Here is a 17,924-nt window from a genome sequence, read left to right on the forward strand (position 1 = left end):
TCCCCTCCCCTTCCCCTCTCCTGAACCCTACCGACCCTCCTTTACCTTCTCCCAACCCGCCCGCCTCTCCGCTCTAACCTAGGAACCCGCAGGCAGCGCCGGTAACCGTAGTGCGGGAGCGTTAGACCGCTCTGTGAAAAAAGCGTAAGGTTTAGCCGCTGATGTCGCTGTCGCCTCCTTTCGGTTTGGGGTACCTGGCCTAGTCTTCTCCCGGGTGATCTTTGAGGCTCATCAGAGGTAATTAGGCAGACCGGAGCGGGGACGCCCCTTCCCCCCGGCCTCCCGGGCCTCCCGAGGGGGGCTGCCCCCGGTAGCACCTGCCCCGCGGCCGGCCGCCACTGACTCGTCACCGAGCTTGTCCCGGAGGGACAGAGTTGGGGGCAAGGGCTTCTGGCAATATTGGAGTTGTGGCAGAAGTAAAAGTTTGCAAGCTTGTTGAGCCGCGACAATTCTTAAAATTCCTTGTGCCTAAAGCACAAATTATTTTTTCCCTTTTAGTGCTTTGGAGCTTGTTAGATTGTCCTTGAATTTTTGCTTTTAAAGCCTTACAGCTCAGTCACTGGATATATGTCAAAAAAGTAAAGCTCTCATCTCTAGATTACTTAAATCTGCCTTTGATTTTTACAAAATAGAGTTCAGTTCTTTTTCATCAACTCCAAAAAATAGACATTACATCATAAATACTTGGAACACTCAAGATGTGGAGATTTTACACATAAAAAAGGAAATCCTTAGGTATGTGTATTTTTATCTTTTGGCCTCTATTCGGCGTGTACAGATGCAGAGTACAAAGAAAGGAGGCCTCCCTGGTAAAAACAAATCAAGGTGTCTCAACAAAACAGTGAGAAAACAGAACCTGTAGACAGTGTATTACATGTGTTCTGCCGCATCTTACTGGTATGCCTGTCACGGGGTCTCCTGAAGTCCAGGCTGGCCTCAGATTCACTATGTATAAAACCCCAGAGTTTTTAAAGTGCGTGCTAGAGATACACTCTTCTAACTGAACCACGTCCCCGGCCCTCGGCCTTTGTTTCATCTGTTTCTCTCCTGAAAAGCATTAAACAATAATTATAAAGACTTTTATGCTTTCCAAAGGAATAACAACTCTGTAAACTTTATTAATTTCACTTTTTGTTTGTTTGTTTGCTTTTCAAGGCAGGGATTTCTCTGAGTAGCCCTGTCTGTCCTGGAACTCACAGATCACCTACCTGCCTTTGTCTCCTGAGTGCTGGGATTAAACATGTGTGGCCACCATCCTGGCCTCCAGCTTTAGTTTAAATAAATCTACTTAAGTCAACAAATATTATAACATTTGCTAATGTAAGCTATGGAGTAATTTATTTATTTATTTTGGGTTTTTAGAGACAGGGCTTCTCTGTATTGCTTTGGAGGTTGTCCTGGAACTCACTCTGTAGACCAGGCTAACCTCGAACTCACAGAGATCCGCCTGCCTCTGCCTCCTGAGTGCTGGGATTAAAGGTGTGCACCACCACCTGGCTGGAGTAATTCTTATGTCATGGTTGCTAAATCTTGACAATGTTACTTTAAAGTTGAATGTTATGACACACATCTTCGATCTCAACATTAAGGAGGCTGGGACAGGAAAATCAGAAGCCAACCTGGGTGGCATAGTAAATTAAGGTCAGTCTGATCTGCATAGGAAGACCCTGTCTTTGAATTGAAAGTGGGGGTCGAATATTAAAAAATTTTTGCATCAATTTTCAAAATTTATCTTCATATACTAAATTTGACATTTCCAGAAAAAAGTTAAGTCACTTTTGGTGATGGTGTTTATTTATTAAAGCATGATCTTTCTGCTTCCATCTTCCAGTGTGCTGAGAAGAAAATTTTTGGGTTTTTGTTTTTTCCTTACAGTCGTGGAGCTTGCACCTAGTGCCTAAGGCAGGATGCTAGGGGAAAGTTCACTTTGAAATTTCCTTTGCTGTTTTAGTTTCATTTCTAAAATTATTGTCACCATTAGGTCAGAAGAGGAACATCCTAAAATAAGAAAAGACAAGCAATTTAAATCTTTTGTGCAGCTATCTCTCTCTTTTTTATCATAAATAATCTAGCCAGGTGGTAGTGGCTTGCACCTTTAATCCCAGCACTCAGGAAGCAGAGGCAGGTGGATCTCTGTGAGTTCCAGGACAGGCTCCAAAGCTACACAGAGAAACCCTGTCTCCAAAAACCAAAAACCAAATCAAACAAACAAAAAAGCTGGAGAGATGGCTTAGAGGTTAAGGGCTGTTCCTCCAGAGGTCCTGAGTTCTATTCCCAGCAACCACATGGTGGCTCAAAACCATCTATAATGAGATCTGGTGCCCTCTTCTGGCTTGCAGGTATACATAACAAATAAATCTTAAAAACCAAACAAACAAACAAAAATAAATAATCTATCAGAATGGTTGTGCACGCCTTTAATCCCAGCACTTGGGGAGGCAGAGGCAGGTGGATCTCTGTGAGTTGAGGTGGCCAGCCTGGTCTGCAGACCGAGTTCCAGGACAGCCTCCAAAACAATACAGAGAAACTCTGTCTCAAAAAACAAAAAACAAAAAATGGCCTTTTAATGTGTATATATGATCTACATATACATGTACATATACCATGCAGATTACTCCAAATACCCATGCTCAGCTACATCCTTTTATTCTTTTTCCATATGCCACGATCATCTGATCCTCTAGAATGCTTTTGGAAATTCCTGGAAGGAAAAGTGTGTAGAATGTATAATTCTTTCGAATTATAAAAAAATGACCTCAGCTGCATACGACATACACTTCAAATGGTATGAAGGTGCAGAGAGCGGTAGTGATTGGGCTACCCTCCAAGAAACAGGGTGTGGTAGCTCATGCCTGTAATCCCAGCATGGAGCCAGCTGAGTTAGGAGAATCCTGGGTTTGAGGACAGCCCCAGCTAACATAGAAGACTGGGGGTGGGGAGGGCGAGTAGAAGTGTGATAGTAAAACTAAGAAGAAGAAAACTAATGCAGAAGATGGATAGGAGTTTAAAACAGCCCAACACCCTGTTATATTAAAAAATGTAAAAGTAAGGAATCAATCATGTTCTTCCTCCTCTGAAGAAAGAATACTGATGAGCAGGACTGGATCAGACTGATGTGTTAACTACAGAGCTAGAGGTTTTGTTTTGTTTTTTAAGACATGGTTTCTCTGTATTGTTTTGGAGGCTGTTCTGGAACTGCGCTGTAGAGCAGGCTGGCCTTGAATTCACAGAGATCAACTTGCCTCTGCATCCCAAGTGCTGGGATTAAAGGCTCCAGCAAGAGAGAGAGCTGTTTTTAATGTGTAAGGCTACAGGTTTAATTCTCAGTCTTTCCCCAGCCCCCAAAACCATTTTAAAATTCTGTGAGACTGGGGGTAGCTCAGTAATAAATAGGTTCTATTCCTAACATCATAAATAAGTAAATAAAAAAGAAAAACAATCCTATAGGCATGGTAATGCACACCTATAAACCCAGCACTTAGCAGGTAGAGGAAAGAGGATCATAGGAAGCTCTAGGTCAGTCTTATCCACACAGCATGTTCCAGGTCAGCTAAGGCTATGTTGTAAGACCCTGTCCCCAAAAAAGCAAAAAGAGGATGGCCCAATGGGTTAGTGCTGCTGTGCTACCCTGAAGGGCTGGAGTTGTGATCCCAGGACTCACAATAAAGCATGGCAGCAGTCCTGCATAGCAGCAGTCCTGGCTACCTGTAATCCCATGGGCTGGATGCAGAGATGGGATCCCTGGAGCAAACTGCTAACTATATTACTCATAATCAGGGCACTCTGAATCCAGCGAGAGAGACTGCCTCAGCAGTTAAAGTAGAAAGTAACTGAGGAAGACCCCCCAATGCCAAAATTGGTAACAGGTGCACCTATGCATACATGTGCATTCACACACATGAATACATGCATGCATATGCCCATGAATAACACATACACACGCACACAGCCACAATAACAACAACAAAAACCTAGAACTGTTTCCTGGACATCACAGTTCACGCTAACAAATACTTAAGAATGCCTGCTTTGTAGGAATATTCTGGAACAGAAATATAAAACAGATCATGCCTTGAAGTTCTGAGGTTGGATATAAGAGCATATATAGGGATAATTTTTAAATAACACATTGAGAGAATTACTTGTCCACAAATAATGTTGTGAGTGGTTATGCCAACAGAATGGGTAAAGTTTCGGAACAAGCAAAAATTGAGCTGTGGAGAATGAGATTCTGTGACATATCATTTGAAAGTAGTTTTGTTAAGGCCAGAATGAAGGAGGCAACTTTGTCCTTAGGCTGAATCTGGCTGTCACCTTGGTGCCTCTGGGTAACCTTGATAGAGCCACTATCCTTAGTTTTATCCTTATTTCTATTTTTTGTGTTTACAATGTTGGGGATAGAACATAGGGCTTCGTGCATGTTAGGCAAGAACTCTCTCTACTGCTGCACTGCATTTTCAACACTGCCTGCAGCTGTTGTCACCCCAAGATTAAGTTCTCTCGCAATGCACCACATGGCTTTCCCATTAACAGCAAGTTTTTGAGAGATCTGTGTGACTAACTTTGCTTTTCAAAGGTTATTGAAACCTTTGAAACATAAGTTGTAAAAACAGCCGGGCGTTGGTGGCGCACGCCTTTAATCCCAGCACTCGGGAGGCAGAGGCAGGCAGATCTCTGTGAGTTCGAGGCCAGCCTGGTCTACAAAGTGAGTTCCAGGACAGCCTCCAAAGCCACAGAGAAACCCTGTCTCGAAAAACCAAAAAAAAAAAAAAAAAAGTTGTAAAAACAAACAAAAATAACACTTCTGAAATGGTACTCCTCAATGTTTTTAAAAATGTAACATTTTTTTCCTTTTCACCTTCTTATTAAAAGCTGCAGCTGGGCGTTGGTGGCACATGCCTTTAATCCCAGCACTCGGGAGGCAGAGGCAGACAGATCTCTGTGAGTTCGAAGCCAGCCCAGTCTGCAGAGCGAGTTCCAGGACAGCCTCCAAAACAATACAGAGAAACCCTGTCTCAAAAAAACTAAAAAAAAAAAAAAAAAAAAAAAAAAAAAAAGCTGCATTTCTTTGCTGGGCATGGGAGCCCACTCCTTTAATCCCAGCACCTGGGAGGCAAAGACAGATTTCTGTCAGTTCAGGCCAGCCTGGTCTGATAGAGGGCTGAGTAGAGAGACCCTGTCTCAACACCCCTCACAAACAAACAGCCTAGTAACAGTGACAATATACATACAGTATTAGGAATGGTGTAGGGGATTTTTCATTCCCATAATCTTTGTCCCTTGGACTGAATAATACCCAACTTCCTTAGTCCATACTAGAGAAATATATAGGTATGCTTTCTAACCCAATTCTTGTCTCCTATTGAGAGATTTTACAGCCATCACAGTAGAGTTCTACACCAGAGTACACAGCAGCAAGAGTTTATGGAATTTGTACAGTGCCTAACTGGGGACAGAAGAACTCTGCTGCTTACCAAGGGTTTACTTTGTTTTGTTTGTTTGGTTTCGGTTTTTACAGACAGGGTTCCTCTGTGTGTCCTGGAACTTACTCTGTAGACCAGGCTGGCCTCAGACTCAGAGATCTGCCTGCCCCTGCCTCCTGAGTGCTGGGATAAAGGCGTGTGCCACCACTGCCCAGCTGCAAAGCGTTCACTTTTTTGTTTAGTTTTCTTTGGAACATTCTAAATGAACTTTTCAGAAATGCATCTTCTGGTTACCTAGAGCAACCCTCTCCTTGTCTGACATAGAGCATAGAGAATACCCTAAAGCTGCATCTCACAGCTAGTCTTGCATTTGCCTCCATTTTAACAGCAACACTTGAGACTGAGCTTTCTGTGGAAGAAGAGCCCTGGTCAGGAGTGCAGCAGCTACCCTCATTGCAAGTCCACTTCATACTCCTGCCTCTAGTCGAGGAAGCAAATATGTCACGGTTCCTAAGAAATGAGGACAATGAGGAGAACATGCTAAATATGTCCGTTAGTCTAAACAAAGGGGAAAATGATAGAATGGCCAGAATGGTAACTAGGTCACTCAGTCTAAGAGAAAATGAACCAGAAGACAAGTTTGAGGATGCCCATGAAATTATTCCTGTGGCAACAACAATGAATCTCTTATCATCCTTGGAAGAGTGTACAACTGGATTGTATTTGTTTCTAAATAACAGGTTCTCCGATGCAATCAATCTTATCCACCCATGGTCAAATAACAGCCCATACCACGCCCTGATATATAGTATGCTTATGATTGTCAAGGCCATCCTGACTTTTGAGCCACAGGATATCCAGATTGGGATGAACGCTGCAAAGGACGCTTTGAAAACCTGCAACAACTTTCGGAAAAGACCCAGGATAATGACTTTATCTCGCCTAGTGAGTAGGCAGGGAATAAAGTCAATCAAAGAGGAGGAATTACATGCCGAAGTGTGTTATGCTGAGTGTCTGATCTTGAAGTCTGCCATAACATTCATACAAGATGACAGTTTGCTGAATTTCCTTAAAAGCGGCATCAATGTTGGGTCAAGCTATCAAATATACAAAGACTGCCAACAGGTCTTAGAACTCATGCCTGATAACCAAAGTAAAACCCACAGACACCTGGAAGGAGGGGTAAAGTTTGGACTTGGAGTATTCAATCTGATGTTCTCACTTGTGCCGCCAAGGTCACTTAAACTTCTCAACATTGTTGGCTATTCTGGTGACAGAGAAGTAGGCCTGGCTTTACTTCATGAAAGTGCGTCCGAGCCTCATATAAATAACATCTTAAGTGTTTTCACTCTTCTCTTTTATTACAATTACGTGCGTGTGGTTGTTGGTGTTGAAAAGGCTTCCACGTCTGCTACAGAGAGCCTCTTCCTAGTCTACCTAGAGAAATTCCCCAACTGTGTTGTACTTAAATTTTTTCGTGCACGTTTCAGCATGCTGAATGGAAATTTTGAAACTGCACAGTTAAAGTTACAAGAGTGCATTATTACGCAGAATGAATGGAAGCAGGTTCATCACCTCTGTTACTGGGAACTCATGTGGTGCCATATTTTTCTGCAGAATTGGAAGCAGGCATACAACTATGCCAATCTACTGTTTCAGCATAGCAGGTGGTCTAAGGCAATATATACCTATAGCAAAGCTATAATAATGGCTTTGCTTCCTCCTAATTCTGTGAACTCAGAAAATGAGAGCATGAGCTCTGTCTTCTTACATGTCGACAGCCTGAGAATTAAATTTCTAGGCTCTTCTGTGCCAATAGAAAAGTTCATTGCTGAGAAAAGTCAGCGCTATGGTACTACAACAGGCTGGTTTACAGCGCAGCCTCTTCTGGAATTCATCTATGCCTGGAGTGGCTTTCGAGTCATGAGCAAGAAAACAGAGCTCATTTCAAGCTGGCTGTCGATAATTGACAAAGGGAAAGACCTTTTGAATGAAAACCCGAATGAGGAGTATGGCACAGATGACATGAGCTTGTTAAATTTGCTGAAAGGCCTCTGCTTGAAACACTTGGGAAAACATTTGAAGGCTGAACACTACTTTATTCGTGTTATCAAGAAGGAGAAAATGTTAAAATATGACCGCTATCTGGTGCCCTATAGTTACTATGAACTGGGAATGCTGCATTATCTGAAGGGAGATTATGCCAGTGCAACAAAAAACCTAGACAACATAAAGAACTACAAAAACTATTCCATGGAAGCCCGGCTACAGTTTAGGGCTCATATTGCCCTTGAACAAATAGCTAAATTAGAAAAGTGATTTTTAACCCAGTGTGCTTCTGTTTAGTATGAGTGGAATGTCTACAGTCGGTCAAGTAATTAGTGCGTAGAAAAGTAATTCATGTGAAAAACAAAAATCCACGAGGCGGCTGCTAAGAATCTGATCGGTAAATAAGAAAGGAGTATGCCCTTTCTTTGTCCTCTCCCTCTGCTTACCCATAAAATGCAATGCTTAGACTGAAAACCGGAGTCATGCACATTCTTGGAAAAGAAAAGGCAAATGCTGTAAATTGCAAAAAATATTCATGAGTTTATTCACTTAACAGTTTAAAAACCTCCAAAGGCTTAGCCTCCCAATAGATAATGAATATGTCCTGCACAGAATGTGGTGAATGCTTAACTGGTAAAGAAATGACCTCCACATCTTCCTTTTTCAAAAATAACAGCAAACCAAGTGGTATGAACTCTGGAAGGTTTTCCCTTAGAAACAGTCACTTTCATTGGCTTTTATATCCAAGATGATTTCCCCCGGTGTGATAAGGACTATCTTTTACACTTTTACACGAGGAATAATATGAAGTTCTAATGTGAATTTGTAATTTGCCATCGGCTAGAGAAGAAAAGTCTCCATCTATATATAAACCCTATGATGATAATTGGAGGAGATGAAGAGGATGATAGTCCATTGGGTTAAAAAAATAGAACTGGGGGCATGGCTTAGCAAATAAAGCATTTGCCACATCAGCACAAAGGCCACAGTTTGGCTCCCCAGAACCCAGGTAAAATCTTCTGGGTGTGTGTGGCAAGCCCACTTATAAGAGGTGGGAAGAGGTAGGTCCCAGGGACAAGCTGGCTTGTTAGATGAGCCAGCTTCCGGGAGCTCTATGTTCAGCTGAGAAACTGCCCCAGTAAAATGGAAAGCTATCAGAGCCTACTAATATCAAACTCAGGCCACCACATGCATAGGCACATAATACACTCCCACACGTGTTCACACACAGCTGAAAACATTAAAAGTGAATAGACATTTTTAAGAAGAAAAGGTGAGGGCGTTTGGAGGTACAATTATTGGCTGACGAACCCTTGCTTTCATTTGTCCTCTCAAGGTATAATTTCTCTTTTAAAAGCAGCCAGCTTTTCAACATCATTAATTCATTTGACAGGCCAATCTGAGAGCAAGTGGTAGTTACGGATTTGGGGCTCAGTATTGTTTTACCTGCCTTAAGGATAAAAACTAGTCACCAACTTTCAGAGCAGTAAATTGGTCTGAGTACATCCTCCATCCCTACAGTTAACCCTTGAAGCAAATGTTGGGAAAGAGCTGGCAAGGTGGTTTGGGTTTATAAGCTTAGCTCATGAGCACAGCCTGAGGCAGGAGGATTCAAGTTTTTTTTGTTTGTTTGTTTGTTTTTTTCCCCAAGACAGGGTTTCTCTGTGGCTTTGGAGGTTATCCTGGAACTCGCTCTGTAGACCAGGCTGGCCTGGAACTCACAGAGATCCTCCTGCCTCTACCTCCTGTTCCAGGGGATCTCACACCCTCACAGAGACATACCTGCAGGGAAAACACCAATGTACAAAAACTAAAAATAAATTATTAAAAAAACATAAACATACAATACCCACTTTTCAAGAGGTTGAGGCTAGAGGGTTGCTAGACAAAAGAAGAAAAAAATCGGTTTTTAACCATGCATGGTAATGGATACTTGTTTTCTTTTTTTGTTTTTGTTTTGTTGTTTTTTTGTTGGTTTTTGGTTTTTTGAGATGGTTTCTCTATGGCTTTGGAGGCTGTCCTGGACTAACTCTTGTAGACCAGGCTGGTCTCAAGCTCACAGAGATCTGCCTGCCTCTGCCTCCAGAGTGCTGGGATTAAAGGCCACCACCGCCTGGCAGGTAATGGATACTTGTAATCCTAGTACTTAGGAAGTAGAAGCTGGAGGATCAAGAATTCAAGGCTATCCTCAGCTGTACAACAAGTTAAAGGTCAAACTGGGCTAAATGAGACCCACCTAAAAAAAGAATTCCAGTTCTTACAGAAAACATAGCAACAAAACTAAAGCAATATTTTCTTTTTAAGAATGATTTATTTACTTTATGTACATTGGGGTTTTGTCTGCAGGTATGTCTGTGTGAGGATGTCAGATCCGGAGATACAGACAGGTGTGAGCTGTCATGTGGGTGCTGGGGGTTGGATCTGAGTCCTCTGGAAGAGCAGCCAGTGCTCTTAACCACTGAGGCATCTCTGCAGCCCCTATAGCAGTCTTTTCTGTGCGTGTTCACTGTGTGAGGACATGCATGTGAACATGTAGTGCGTGAGCACACAGAGGCCAGGGGTCAGTGTGAGTCATCTTCCTTGGTCAGTCCTCCACTTTTGGTGTGTTACATGCAGGCATGAATGTGTGCTGGCCAGGCAGGCACACATGCCAGACAGAGGTTGCCATCAATCACTTCTTTACATTTTTTTTTTTTTTTGGTTTTACGAGACAGGGTTTCTTTGTTTTGGAGGCTGTCAGTCCAGCCTGGCCTCAAACTCACAGAGATCCGCCTGCCTCTGCCTCCCTAGTGCTGGGATTAAAGGCGTGGGCCACCAAGGCCCGGCTATTTACATTTATTATTGAGATAGGGTCTCACCATGTAGCCTTGCTTTCCTGGAACTCAATAATGTAGAACAGGCTGGCTTCGAACTCAGAAATACATCTGCCTCTGCCTCTCAAGTGCTGGAATTAAAGGCGTGCGCCATTACATGCATCTCCCACTGTATTTTTTTTTTTTTTTGAGACAGAACTTACAAAACTAGGAACTTGCTGCTTTGGCTGAAATGGTTGGCTAGTGGGCCTGCAGTCTGCCAGTCAAGGCCCCCAACCCCTGAGGTTACAGAAGCACACTGCCATGCAAGGCTTGTATGTGGGCATAGAGGATCCAAAATCAGGATCTCATGCTTTCACAAGACTTCACACACTGACCCATCTCACAACCTTCTACTTTGGTTTTGTTTGTTTTGTTTTTGTGACAGGGTCTCACTAGGTAGCCTTGGCTGGCTTGCAATTCACTATGCAGACCAGGTTGGATTCTGCCTCCCTACTGTTGGCATTAAAGGTGTGCACCACCACACCCAACCTGAAACACTTTCTTGTGTGTGTGTGTTCTCCAGTGTGTACTTCTGGAAGTCACAGAACTTGTAGGAATTAGGGAATTAATTCTTTCTTTTCACAACTGTCCCAGAGATCAAACTCGGGTCATCAGGAATAGGGAGGCAAGAGCCATCTCACCAGACTGCAGGGGCTCATCTGGTTTCTTGGGTATGAAGTCAGGTTCCCATGCCATCACCTAAGCCCATTGTATCCTCTTGAAAAATAAAGATCATTTTATGTATATGGGTGACTTGCTTGCATGTATATCTGATCACTACACAGGTGGTCAGAAGGGTGTCAGCTCCTGGAGTTGTAGTCAATTGTGAGCCACTATGTGGGTGCTAGGGACTGAATCCCGAACAGCCAGTGCTCCTAACCACTGAGCCATTTCTCCAGCTTCCTAACATTCTTTTTCTAAATTTGTTTTCTGTTTCTTTCTCCATGTCTCTCCTCTTGTGTATATGTGTACGGTGCCTGTCTCAGGCAGCCTCAGGTGTCATCCTCAGGAAGTCCACCTATCTTTTGAGCCAGGATCTCATTGGCCCAGAATTTGACAATTAGACTATTGAGCCCCAGAGCTCCTCTGTTTCCACTTCCCAGCCCTGGGATTACAAATGAACACCACTCAAGCTGGGCTTTTTTTTTTTTTTTGGTTTTTCGAGACAGGGTTTCTCTGTAGCTTTGGAGGCTGTCCTGGAATTCACTTTGTAGACCAGGCTGGCCTCGAACTCACAGAGATCTGCCTGCCTCTGCCTCCCGAGTGCTGGGATTAAAGGCGCTGGGCTTATTTTTATGCAAACACTTTTTCAGGGTTGCCATTCCATCACCTTGTCAACATATTCGTGATGACCAAGCATTACATATGAAGGGACTGCAGGGCTCTACCAGGCCTGAGCATGACAAACAGCCCACAATAGGTTTTGCCTTTTACCCTTTTCCCCTTGCTAAAAATCCTTAGATTACAGTCCTAAAGCTAGCCCCCTAAGGTCCATTCCCTCATTTGGCCACTAACTCATTCCTGAGACAAAACATCAATGTTTAGCAATGAAAATTCATTATTTGGCTAATACATCCAACCTAGCACAGACCGCCCGTCCCCTTCCCGCTGAAAACCCACTGCTGCAGGAACATCTGCTAGCTGGTTGCCTTTGGCAGCCTCCCGCCCCCTTGCTCCTCTGGGGTAATACATTTCCTGTGTGTTGATAATTTGATGTCCCGGTGTGTCTTGTACTGATTGGGGTGGGGGTCGGGGGACCTCCCCTACTGAGACACTTGTATTGGCTGGTATTAATAGGACAGAAAAAACTACAACACTTTATACTTGCTACACAGTAAATTGGATTTTTTTTTTTTTTTTGTGACATGCCTGGCTTGAACTCCACCTGTAGGCCAATTGGTCTTGAGCTCTCAAAGACTCCCCTACCTCTGCTTCCCAAATGCTGGGTTAAAGGCCTGTGTGCCAAGTGTGGCCCAAATACAACTTAAATTTTTGATATTTTGGAAAGGATAGGGGAGTGACCTTGTTTCGCAAGAACAAAAATAGGTCTCAAAAGAAAACATAGGTTAATTAAACTGGAAAATAAAATATAAAAAAAAAAAGCTGGAAAAGTAGTTCATTTTGAGGACCCTAAAAAAAAAATCATAGGTTAAAAACAAAAACCCTTTTTATTTTGCAGTAAAGAATGAAGCTTAAAATGCTCTTTTATTCTGCGTTTTTAAAAGGTCAAACATTTCTTCCCACACTCTAATAACTTGGGATTTACATTAGCTCTTTGTAGATTTACAGAAGGCTTGAAATGGCTAAATCTATCTTAATCCATGACAGCCACATTAATATAAGCGTTCATTCATTCAAACAGTGAAGGTTTTGAGGATTATTTGATATGGAATTCCAAATAGTAATAAAAGCTGACTCGTTTCTGCTCCTTGCCCTGATAATCTTCGAGGTTTTTTTTTTTTTAAATAGCCCTTGTTTTTTCCGTATCTGTAAGGTCCCAGCATTACTACCGTGCACCACTCTTTGTATCACAGTGTCGAAGAGTCTGCGGTATATCAGAGTATAACTGCGTGCCCAGAAATCTGAAGCAGAAGCAAGGACTGTGTCCTTTTCCACTAAAGAGTCTGATAATGCGTGCCGGCATTGAAAGGCTTGTCTCTCCAGCTTCCGCACCCGTCTGGAAAACTCAGCTGCTAGCGCGTCCGAAAGGCGTAAACATTTTAACTGCCCCAGACGAGCCCAAGGAGAATCCGTGCAATCCGCTTCAGCTTCTAGACTTGAAGATTTTCCCAGAGGGGGCTGGAGAGAGGGCTCAGAGGTTAAGAGCACTGACTGCTCTTCCAGAGGTCCTGAGTTTAATTCCCAGCAACTACATGGTGGCTCACAACCATCTACAATTCAATCTGGTGCCCTCTTCTGGTATGTAGGCAGAACACTGTATAAGTAATAAATAAATTAATTTAAAAAAGATTTTCCCAGAGGACTTTGTGTTGAATCCTTGGCAAAAACGCATCTTCCCGCCCATTTGCTCTGAGAACACTGTACCAACATTTTTCTCTTATAGAGATAACTTGACCAAACGATATGACAGACTTTGAAGATCTCCTCGGAAGGCCTCGCCCGCCCTGGGGAGCAAAAGGGGATGGGATCTAGGGCTGGTGGGGGGCAGGGGAGGAGAGGGAACTGGGGTTGACTTGTGGGAAGAAGCTTGTTTCTAATTTAAATTAAGAAAAACAAAAAGGAGCCGGGCGTTGGTGGTGCACGCCTTTAATCCCAGCACTCGGAAGGCAGAGGCAGGCGGATCTCTGTGAGTTCGAGACCAGCCTGGACTACCAAGCGAGTTCCAGGACAGCCTCCAAAGCCACAGAGAAACCCTGTCTCGAAAAACCAAAAAAAGAAAAAAAAAAGAAAAAGAAAAAGGAAAAACGACAACTTGAAAGGCACGGTGGCAGTGAGAACTCGGACAGCCCGGTATGCAGACTGCAGCTCTGATGACTCCGCCCAGTACCAAAGAACCGAGGCAAAAGACTACAGAGCGGAGGATTCTGGGGGAAGGAAGTGACGTCAGGAGCAAGGCATGCTGGGCTCAGGCGGGCTGCCTCAAGGCGAGTCGCGAGCCTGCGAGCCTGGTTGGGTTGTAGCGGTGCGTTTCTGCGGCGTGGTCTCTGGTTGGTGGGAATCAGCAGCTGGCGCCCCTCCGCGGAGACTCTGGTCTAGAGAGAGTAGGTGGGAAGGCGCGCACTCCGCATCAGTTACGCCTGTACTCGGCTTAGGGCGAAATCCCTTACCTAAGGAAAGCGAAGCTGAGAGTTTGAGTACCCTCGTCTGTGGCCAAATCAAAGCCAGACTAAAAGCCGCACCCGGAGTGGGAGAAGAGGGGGGAATGGGCAGGCCAGAGGAGTTTCAGAATCGCCCCCGCGGCCGTTCGGTAGTACCGTAGCTAAGGTTGAATTATAAATAACTTTTCCTTTTCCGGATATGGTAAAAAACATTCTCAAGAATTTTACAATCAATATAGATTTCTTATTCTAAGAATGGACTTTTTTGTTGTTCCTTTTGAGACTGGAGACGCACGTTGTGTTAGCCAGGCTGGTCTCAAACTGTTGGTCTCAGTAGGTAGGACTGCCAGCTAGCTCTATGTATTACTGCTTACTTGTATTAAGAAACTTGTTAACCAGGGCTACACAGGGTTGTCTCAAAAAGACCCAAAAATAAGTTTGAAAGAAAGAGAGAAAATAGAAAGAGAAAAACTTGTTAAAATTTTGAGACAAATTGCAGACTTTGCTGCCTTCAGAAGGGAGATTGGGGGTTAAGACATTTGCTTGTGTGGAATATGCATAGTGATTAACCCAAACTGGTAACAGTTTTAGATCTAGCCAGCTGGTAACCATGAGTGAGTGGATGAAGAAAAGTCCCTTAGAATGGGAAGACTACGTTTATAAAGAAGTCAGAGTGATGGCCAGTGAGAAGAAGGAGTATAAAGGATGGCTTTTAACTACAGACCCAGTCTCTGCCAAGTGAGTATGCGTTTTTTTTTGTTTGTTTGTTTTTATTTTATTTTATTTTTTACGAGACAGGGTTTCTCTGTATTGTTTTGGAGACTGTCGGTCCAGCCTGGCCTCGATCTCACAAAGATCCACCTGCCTCTGCCTCCCGAGTGCTGGGATTAAAGGCATGCGCCACCACTGCCCGGCTGTTTGTTTGTTTTTGTTTTTGTTTTTTTTTTGGTTTTTCGAGTCAGGGTTTCTCTGTGGCTTTGGAGGCTGTCCTGGAACTCACTTTGTAGACCAGGCTGGCCTCGAACTCACAGAGATCCGCCTGCCTCTGCCTCCCAAGTGCTGGGATTAAAGGCATGCGCCACCAACGCCCAGCTTTTTTTTGGTTTTTCGAGACAGGATTTCTCTATTGTTTTTGGAGGCTGTCCTGGAACTCACTCTGTAGACCTTGCTGGCCTCGAATTCACACGCCTGCCTCTGCCTCCCGAGTGCTGGGATCAAAGGCGTTGACCACCAATGCCGGTCGTGAGTATGCATCTTACTTTCTGGAAGTAACAACCCTGTGTCCTGCCTGGATATCCAGGACAAGAAGGCAGATCAATGAAAGGCTGGTTATTCACATAAAAGAATTGCTTTGAGCCTAAGTGCTGTGCTGTTTTAACTATGGGTTACTATAGCAAACTAGCTGAGGATAAAGATGAGTTCAATATGTGCGATGTTAAGTCAGGGAAGCTTAGTGAAGACAGTATGGATACTCGGTAATGTCTTCCTAACCTACATTAGTCAGAAGACATTCCCAAACAAAAAGTCAGCGTTTAAGATAAAAGGCCTAATTCCTAAAGATAAGCGATACAGCAGAAGTGGCAGCCATGCCTTTAATCCCAGCCCTTGGGAGGCAGAGGCTGGGCCATCTCTGTCCTTTGAGATTATCCTGGGCTACATAGTGAGTTCCAAGCCGGGCAGAGCTACAGAATGGGATTCTGCCTCAAAAGAAGAAAAGAAAAACCAGAAAGGTAGGGTCTCACCAAAATGCCCAAGCAGACCTTGAGTTTATGATTCTCCTGCTTTAGCCTTAAGATAGCTGAGATTATAGGACTTTGCCACCAAGGTCTGCCCAGATTTTCAGGATTATTGTCATAAATTTGTTAATAGTATGTTAAGCAGGGCTGCCTTATTCCTGTCCTAGTATTGGTCCTTTTTTCTCTTTTCTCATGGTGTGTGTGTGTGTGTGTGTGTGTGTGTGTGTGTGTGTGTGTGTTGCTAGGATTTGAACCTAGGGTCTCATACATGACATATGTGTGTACTCTACCACTTTCTGCTTTTGGGTTTGATGATCTTCTGACTAATTTTTGAATTTTGGTTTAATTTCTTTAATTTATATTTTGTTTTCTCTGGTCTTCTTTGGTGTATTCATCTTGAAGTTTGTTTTTTAACAGGTTTATGTATATGTGGTATATACACATGTATATATGCTTATTCATGAATGGTATATGTGTAGTTGAGCATGTACATGTGTCATGAGTAGATAGCAGGCGTGAGATTGATGATGTTTGGTATCTTCCTCAGTCACTCTCCACCTGTATATCCAGGTAGGGTTTCTCAGGAACCCAGAGCTTGGCCGGGCGGTGGTGGTGCACGCCTTTAATCCCAGCACTCGGGAGGCAGAGGCAGGCGGATCTCTGTGAGTTCGAGGCCAGCCTGGTCTACAAGAGCTAGTTCCAGGACAGCCTCCAAAGCCACAGAGAAACCCTGTCTCGAAAAACCAAAAAAAAAAAAAAAAAAAAAAAAAAGAGAGAGAGAGAGAAACCCTGTCAGCATCTTCCTTCAAAAAAATAAAAAAAATAAAAATTTTGTTTGGAACTGGAGAGCAAATCCAGCCCCATGTAAATGCTGAGCACACTCTGCCACTGAACTGCACTCCAGCCCCGGCCCATCACTCTTTAGGGACTGCATTAGCTGTGCTCTGTTATGAGTGGCTAGGCAAAGCGTTGAGATGTTTTGGATCTCAGTGAATGCTTGTGGAATAAGTAAAAGCATTTGGTGGTGAAATGGTTAATTTTGACTGGGGACATCGCTCCTTCCCTCTTGTTCAGGGGTGCACTGTTGGGTTGGTGACACCCCCATTCCATTGCTTCTTCCTAGTTCTTGAGGTTTTTCTTTTCAAATTTGCTCTGAACTTAACTTTTTCTCTCAAGTATTGTCCTGGTGAACTTCCTTGAAGACGGCAGCTTGTCTGTGACTGGAATTATGGGACATTGTGTGCAGACTGTGGAAACTGTGCGTGAAGGGGACCACACAGTAAGGGAGAAGCTGGTGCATGTGTTCACATCTGGGGATTGTAAAGGACACAGCCCCGAGGACCTGGAGAAGAGGAAGGATAACCTAAAGAAATGGCTTGAGAAGAACCACATCCCTGTCACCGAACAGGGAGATGCACAAAGGACTCTGTGTGTGGCTGGGGTTCTGACTATTGACCCACCATATGCTCCAGAAAACTGCAGCAGCTCTAATGAGATCATTCTGTCCCGTGTTCAGGATCTCATTCAAGGACATCTTTCAGCTTCCCAGTGAGAAGCCCAGCACTATATGAACACACTGATCCAAATGACTCCACTGCTTGGTTTTGTGTTAAACGTTTCAAATGGAAGCTGATCACATTATAGGAGTTCAAAAGCACGTGTGGAATGTGTATGTGTGTGCCTGTGTTAAATTTTTGTTTGGGTTGGCCGGGCGGTGGTGGCACGTGCCTTTAATCCCAGCACTCAGGAGGTACAGGCATGCGGATCTCTGTGAGTTCGAGGCCGGGCTAGACCAACAGCCTCAAACAATACAGAGAAACCCTGTCTCGTAAAAACCAAAAAAATTTTTTTTGTTTGGGTCAAATCAGATGAATAGAAATCAGGTGCTGATTTCCATGGGAAGTGAAGGGACAAGAATAGCTCCCTTTGCACTGAGATCAACACAGGAAAGTAATACTTGTGAGGAGCTTTTATGTGATGAGGATAAAGCACCCTTTTTGTAAAACAAGAATGCATTTTGAATAGGTGTAACAATGTGAAATACATTTATAAATTTCAACATAAGGAAAAGGAAAAAACTTC

General features: G+C 43.6%; 2 protein-coding genes across 10 annotated transcripts; both read left to right on the forward strand.

Annotated features, from left to right (window-relative positions):
* Positions 1 to 99: 99 nt before the first annotated feature.
* On the forward strand, positions 100 to 7,946 carry LOC101842351 (tetratricopeptide repeat protein 39B-like). Of its 3 annotated transcripts, none has more exons than XM_040730851.1 (3): positions 128 to 237; positions 633 to 735; positions 5,812 to 7,946. In XM_040730851.1, exon 3 carries the CDS (start codon positions 5,922 to 5,924, stop codon positions 7,740 to 7,742), a length of 1,821 nt encoding a protein of 606 aa, XP_040586785.1. In that variant the 5' UTR covers positions 128 to 237; positions 633 to 735; positions 5,812 to 5,921; the 3' UTR covers positions 7,743 to 7,946. The 3 variants fall into 3 exon arrangements, with proteins under 3 accessions (XP_021084956.1, XP_040586785.1, XP_040586786.1); XM_040730852.1 differs by having other exon boundaries at positions 170 to 237; positions 667 to 735; XM_021229297.2 differs by lacking the exon at positions 633 to 735 and having other exon boundaries at positions 100 to 237.
* Gemin6 (gem nuclear organelle associated protein 6) lies at positions 129 to 17,499 on the forward strand. Of its 7 annotated transcripts, none has more exons than XM_040730854.1 (3): positions 129 to 237; positions 14,692 to 14,844; positions 17,019 to 17,499. In XM_040730854.1, the coding sequence occupies exons 2-3, from the start codon at positions 14,717 to 14,719 to the stop codon at positions 17,392 to 17,394; spliced, it is 504 nt and encodes a 167-aa protein (XP_040586788.1). In that variant the 5' UTR covers positions 129 to 237; positions 14,692 to 14,716; the 3' UTR covers positions 17,395 to 17,499. The 7 variants fall into 7 exon arrangements, with proteins under 7 accessions (XP_040586788.1, XP_040586791.1, XP_040586787.1 ...); XM_040730857.1 differs by lacking the exon at positions 129 to 237 and adding an exon at positions 13,865 to 13,970; XM_040730853.1 differs by lacking the exon at positions 129 to 237 and adding an exon at positions 13,908 to 14,053.
* The last annotated feature ends 425 nt before the right edge of the window (positions 17,500 to 17,924 follow it).

The sequence above is a fragment of the Mesocricetus auratus genome, unplaced genomic scaffold (genome assembly GCF_017639785.1).
Source record: "Mesocricetus auratus isolate SY011 unplaced genomic scaffold, BCM_Maur_2.0 Super-Scaffold_100024, whole genome shotgun sequence".
In the NCBI taxonomy this organism is placed as follows: Eukaryota; Metazoa; Chordata; class Mammalia; order Rodentia; family Cricetidae; genus Mesocricetus; species Mesocricetus auratus.

Excerpts from the sequence above, each read along its gene's own strand:
- Gemin6 (XM_040730854.1), top strand. The coding sequence starts at position 14,717 with ATGAGTGAGTGGATGAAGAAAAGTCCCTTAGAATGGGAAGACTACGTT. Across the intron at positions 14,845-17,018 it reads ACAGACCCAGTCTCTGCCAA|TATTGTCCTGGTGAACTTCC; the intron begins GTGAGTATGCGT and ends TTTTCTCTCAAG.
- LOC101842351 (XM_021229297.2), top strand. The coding sequence starts at position 5,922 with ATGTCACGGTTCCTAAGAAATGAGGACAATGAGGAGAACATGCTAAAT.